The 6,359-nt window shown below is 37.1% G+C and overlaps 1 protein-coding gene across 2 annotated transcripts in view; it reads left to right on the top strand.

The window, feature by feature from the left end:
- LOC102582067 (TOM1-like protein 2) overlaps window positions 1-6,181 on the top strand; it is a 9,921-nt gene extending 3,740 nt beyond the window's left edge. For both annotated transcript variants that reach the window (XM_006347516.2, XM_006347517.2), the window contains exon 4: window positions 5,503-6,181. In XM_006347516.2, the coding sequence (XP_006347578.1) occupies window positions 5,503-5,925 (423 nt within the window). In that variant the 3' untranslated portion in view covers window positions 5,926-6,181. The remainder of the gene's footprint in view (window positions 1-5,502) is intronic.
- Window positions 6,182-6,359: the final 178 nt, after the last annotated feature.

The following is a 6,359-nucleotide window of genomic DNA, read 5'->3' as shown; positions in this document are numbered from 1 at the left end:
TAATAATAATAATAATTCAATATGGGCAATTTGGAAATTGTATAAAAGAATTAAGGGCAAAAAGGTAATATACTTGGTCAACATAAAAGAGCTTTTAAGTTAAAAAAAAAAAAGCTCCCCCCCCCTAGCTTTTAGCTTTTGGCTTAAAATAAGTCATTTTTGACTTAAAATAAGTCACTTTGATAATTGCCAAACACTCTAATAAGTCAAAAACTGGCTTTTAAGCCAGTTTGACCAGCTTATAAGCCCATCCAAACAGGCTCTTAATACATCCTCAGGGTATAAGTGTGGATTGTCAGGTTCTAGGATTGATGATACTTCCAATTGGCAGTTTTTGTCTTGTGAGATTATAAGGATAGGGGCTATAAATGAGTCAAGCTTTGAGGCTTGAGCAAATTCTTATGCTTTTACCTTTGCTTGTTCGTGTATGTTTTTGAAAAATGTAAATTGGTTTAGTACTCGTTGGGCAAACTTTTGGGGTATTTCGTTGACTTTTATGGTTCAGTGAAATTGAATGGAGGTAATATTTGTATTATGAGCAGAAAATGTGGTCCTCTTAAAACTTTTGTGTCATTTTGTCATGCTTGTTCATTTATGTTATTTCAAAATGTAATTGGTTAGTAATCATTGGGGAAAATTTTGAGGTCTTCCGTTGACTTCTATAGTTCGGTGAAATAGAATGGAGATAATATTTGTATTGAGAGGAGAAAATTTGGGCCTCCTAAAACTTTTATGTCATATTAAGATGTGGACACCATTTGAGGCTGATCACGAAGGGAAGTAGGACCATTTGATGTTTTAAGAGAGGTTTATAAAGGTTTTGTGCTTCTCCACCCATTGCTTTAATGCTTGGGTGCTCCGTTTTTTCTTTCCCATGGTATCAAAGTGGCAGAGCCAGACCTTCAACAAGTCATTCTCACACTCGTAGCTCTGTATTGAAGTTCATATGTGAACCCTAAATTGAATTGTCCAACATGTCTTGAGGGTTTTACAAATATTTTGGGGTCACTCCACCGACTGATTTAAGATCTTTGTTGGATGCTCATATTCCTTTCTCTTCTTGATGATTGAGATACTTCCCAAGGCAAGTTTCACACGGTTTGAAAATCAGTGGGTAAGGAGCTTCTCTCTCTACCCTTTTCCACTTAAATATCAAGCTTTTGTCAATGTCACGATTTGAACCTGTGATGTGTGCCTAACCCGAACATTATGCATTGCACTCTTATCACTAGACCAAAGCTTGCGTATATTCTTTCACAAATTCGTAATATATTTTTGAAGTTGTTAGTGCCAAAGATATTTATAGTTTGATATGTGGTCCTAAATAGTTGGAATAAACTTATAGTTTGATATTTAGGGGCATCTATTGTTCCTAGCCAAGCTTGATCTCAAAACAAAATTTATATTAGTCGAGCTCAAGTTCAACTTAAAATTCATTTAAATGTGCTCAGTTGATGTGGTTTTGATGCCAAGTTTTTACATCTAAAACTGGGGGTTTATTATTTCATCTTTTTGTTATGTATAAATATCTTTCCAGTTATTGTAATTTATGCATTTGTAAATCATGCACTAGGTCTTTGAAGCCCGTCTTTTATTATGAAATACCAAATCTAGTTGTACTGAAGTCCAAATAAAATGATTGGATTTGCAAGAGTGGTGGTAGAATTGTTGCCTAGTACAAACACCTATATGGTGATGTTCTTTTTATGCAAATAATTCACTTCTTAATCAATTGCCTGAGATATGTCGTGAAGGAAAGATTGAACTACTGAACAATAATGAAGAAAAAGTCTGCAAATTTTCTTGCTCTCGTCTTCCGTTTCTTTGTCCAGAACTCAAAAAAGAGTTGTCTCCTTAAAAACCTTAAAGAAGTGTCATTGATTTAATAAGTGGGGAAGGATGTACAGACTGGTAAAATGGGCAACTTATTGCAGCCATGCAAGTTGATTCTTAAAATTTCAGTTGCAGACTTGAAGTTCAGTTTTTCAATGCTACAGTTTCTGTTTTTACTATTAAGTTTTGATTTTTGGTGATCTCTGACTAGTGGAGTCGTGTAGTTTAAGTTTCTTGTGCTTTCTTTTTCATAGTTGATTTCTAGGATGTAGTTGAACACAGTGTGCCCTCCACCCCAAGACTGAGTTTTGTTCTTTTCAGTTAAACCTTTCCTCTTGCTATATTTGGTACTGTTAGTTGGAATATTGTTGCTTGTGAATTTTGATGAGGAGCACTTGTTGTTGATAAATGACACACTGGTGGTAGAGGATATAAATTTAAAAAATTCCATGCTTTCATGTAATGGCAAGGATTCGATCTAGGATTGGAATATTATATGCCCACATTTTCTGATTAATAGTGTAGGAGAATCTTATGGGTTAGAAATATCAGAATCTCAGAACCCATCAACTAATTCTTATATTGAAAGATTTATCAAATGCTTCTGCAAGCTGGAAAAATTAATCTCCGCAATGGTTTTCTAGATATTGGGAGACTTAGAGTGTACTCTCACAATAAAATTTTGTGTGATGACTTTGGTGTAGCTTTAAGTACTTCTGATTTATCTTAAACAAGAGAATCATCAAATACTTTTAACTTTGTTTTTTTATTTTGTCTTCTTGTATATGCTTATAAGATGCTTTATAGTAAGTAATCAATGATACTCTGAACGTGTCCCACTGAATATTACTGTAAAGGTTTTGGCTGAAGAAGGCGGTGCAAGTCCTAGGTAAAGGGAAACTTAGTATTGTGGTGCCCAAGGGCATGATTTGTCGCGCACCTTGTGTGCTATAGATTGTTACATCAAGTGTTCTTATCATTTCATTTGTATCCTTCTTTTCTTCCACATTTTGCTTTCCTTTAGATAAGAAGCGAGCTGATTCTTAGAACTTACTTCAAAGACATGACTGTAGGTGTGTCATAATAATTTTGCTGGCAGGTGTGTGCTCATAATGGAGTGGTAGGGATGTACAATCTCTCTGGTTTTCAGTTGCATAGGTCGGACTGAGATATGACAAGATGTAGCAAAAAGATAGTAGTTATTCCCTCTCTTTCAGTTTATGTGACCCTATTTCCGTTTAGTCCATTTATAAAAGATGGACCTCGTAAATTTGAAAATACATTTACTTAAACTTCCTAGTCTATCCTGAATGAGAAGTTTTTATGGACACACAAATGTTATTGAATGTTCCAGACCACAAGTTTCAAATTTTTTTATAGCCACACCAATGTTATGGCACTCTTGGTCCAGTCAACTAGGTTCACACAAATTAGCCACACCAATGTTATGGCACTCTTGGTCCAGTCAACTAGGTTCACACAAATTAGCCACACCAATGTTATGGCACTCTTGGTCCAGTCAACTAGGTTCACACAAATTAGCCACACCAATGTTATGGCACTCTTGGTCCAGTCAACTAGGTTCACACAAATTAGCCACACCAATGTTATGGCACTCTTGGTCCAGTCAACTAGGTTCACACAAATTAGCCACACCAATGTTATGGCACTCTTGGTCCAGTCAACTAGGTTCACACAAATTAGCCACACCAATGTTATGGCACTCTTGGTCCAGTCAACTAGGTTCACACAAATTAGCCACACCAATGTTATGGCACTCTTGGTCCAGTCAACTAGGTTCACACAAATTAGCCACACCAATGTTATGGCACTCTTGGTCCAGTCAACTAGGTTCACACAAATTAGCCACACCAATGTTATGGCACTCTTGGTCCAGTCAACTAGGTTCACACAAATTAGCCACACCAATGTTATGGCACTCTTGGTCCAGTCAACTAGGTTCACACAAATTAGCCACACCAATGTTATGGCACTCTTGGTCCAGTCAACTAGGTTCACACAAATTAGCCACACCAATGTTATGGCACTCTTGGTCCAGTCAACTAGGTTCACACAAATTAGCCACACCAATGTTATGGCACTCTTGGTCCAGTCAACTAGGTTCACACAAATTAGCCACACCAATGTTATGGCACTCTTGGTCCAGTCAACTAGGTTCACACAAATTAGCCACACCAATGTTATGGCACTCTTGGTCCAGTCAACTAGGTTCACACAAATTAGCCACACCAATGTTATGGCACTCTTGGTCCAGTCAACTAAGTTCACACAAATTGGAATGGAGGAAGATAAATGTTTTTGTATCATTGAGGTGTTCGATTCCTTTCTTATAAACTCCACCTTGAGTTGATTGTCTGGTTTAATTTTACACTCTTGTGAGGGTAAGTGTTACATGTTGTCTAAGAATTTTGTTTGTTAGGTGAATATGTGGGGCTCATACATTTTTTTGGTGTTTAAGGAATGGAATATCAAAAAAGGTCTTATGGAGAAGAGTAAAAGTAGGCCGCTTGTAGCTATTGGTGCAAAACAATTAGTGAGCCCAATGCCTTCCTTATTATATAGACATTTATCAATTATATGAATTGGACGAATGAGACTGTTGTCTGACAGTCCGAAGTTCATGGCACCTTCCTTCACTTTGTGGCAATGTTTATGTTAAGTGGATCATTGGCTATGGACTTTTCTTGAAAGTGCTGTAGACTTCTTAAAAATAAGTTCCCTTAAGTGCTTGTCTTGTGTGGACATTTCGACAGCTGAATTCTAAGTTAGTAACAGGAGTAAATATTTAAGATAAAACATAGGAGCTAGGGGTGTCAAAATGGGTAAAATATATGGTAATCCGCTTGAACCAACCCATTTCAAATTGATTGGTTATCCAATTATTTAAAAGTGGGTCAAATATGGATCAACTCATATTTGGATAATCCATGGATATTCGCCAATTGCACTCTCCTTAAAGTATGTAAGGGTGTAGGAACCTCTAGAAAGTACACTTATTAAGGATGTGTTTGGTATGAAGAAAAATGTTTTCCAATTTTCTCAATGTTTGGTTAGAATTTGGATTAAATGTTTTGGAAAATATTTTTCCAAAGGACTTATATTTCTCTCATCTAAGAAAAATGACTTCAATACATAAAGTCAGTGAATTTTTTCCAAAACTTTCCTTGAACCTCACTACCTGAGGGTCCAGAGTTGGTATCCGACTTTCAACCCCGACCCGATCTGAATTTGACCTCCTGACCTCTCGGTTCATGACCACTAATTTTCTAGAAAAATAGTTCCAAGAAAAAATGAATCTTTTTTCTTCATAGTTTCCTTCATACCAGACACACCTTAAAAGGAGAAAAAAGAATAAGAAAAAAAATCTTGTAATATGGAAGTACTTATTTCTTTACATAATTAGAAACAGTGGTAAATATGGATATCCATATCATCCATTGGGTTTACCCATTTTTATCCATATCAAATATGGGTCGAGTCGGATATTTTGTTCGTTTTCACCTGGCTCATTTTTAAGCAGCCCATATTCAACTTGACCTGCCTGTTGCCCACCCCTAATTGGAGCTGTCCTGCAACATAGAGGACAATAGCCAAGTCTGTTTCTCTCAAAGAAGGGGGTGATCAGCTTCAAATTGGTTTTTTTTGTAGGATGACTTGACAGTGACGCTAGTACAACAGTGTCGCCAGTCACTCAATATTGTTCAGAGAATCATCGAGACTGCTGGGGATAATGAGGCCCTCCTTTTTGAAGCCCTGAACGTAAATGATGAAGTCCAAAAGGCCCTTTCGAAGTACGATGAATTGAAAAAACCTACAGTTGTTTCGTCAGAGCCAGAACCTGCCATGATTCCAGTTGCAGTGGAGCCCGAGGAGTCACCCCGTGCCGGAAAAGAAGATGCTCTGATCAGAAAATCAGCAGGCTCCCGATCTGCAGTCCAGGGAGGCAGTAATGATGACATGATGGATGATCTTGATGAGATGATTTTTGGTAAAAAAGCGGGGGGCACATCTGAATCAGGACATGACTCAAAGAAGCAGCAATCACCTAAAGATGATCTTATCTCATTTTGATTTCCTTCCAGTGCGCTGGACAAATACTGGAAATTTGACACTGGCTTTGGTGATGTTAATATCAGGCTTTTTCACATTCTCGCTACTCTAGTTCTCATGATTGAACCTTCATAAATGAATGTAGGAACTTCGTCGATTTGTTCTCCACCATATACCTGAATAACTTATAGTTTTAATGTTTAAACTTTTGGGATTTAGTTGCTTGAGAAGAGATGCTGCATGTCTTTCATGAATATTGGATGATATTTGTTCTTGATCTTGTGTCAGCCCTTCAAGGCATGTCAGTAGTGAAAGCTCCATCGGTTTGATGTATGCTGCTGTCTGTGATTTTGACTGCTTAAATTCGTGAATGTTATTGTTAATACTGTTTTGGTTGCAAAATGGTTATTTGTGAGTTTATTGGAGGCGGGCCAATGAGTTTTTCATATTTCCCA

The sequence above is a fragment of the Solanum tuberosum genome, unplaced genomic scaffold, assembly GCF_000226075.1.
Source record: "Solanum tuberosum cultivar DM 1-3 516 R44 unplaced genomic scaffold, SolTub_3.0 scf00093, whole genome shotgun sequence".
Lineage (NCBI taxonomy): Eukaryota > Viridiplantae > Streptophyta > Magnoliopsida > Solanales > Solanaceae > Solanum > Solanum tuberosum.
Note: the sequence above shows the minus strand (reverse complement) of the source record. Positions and strands in the feature narration are given on the sequence as shown.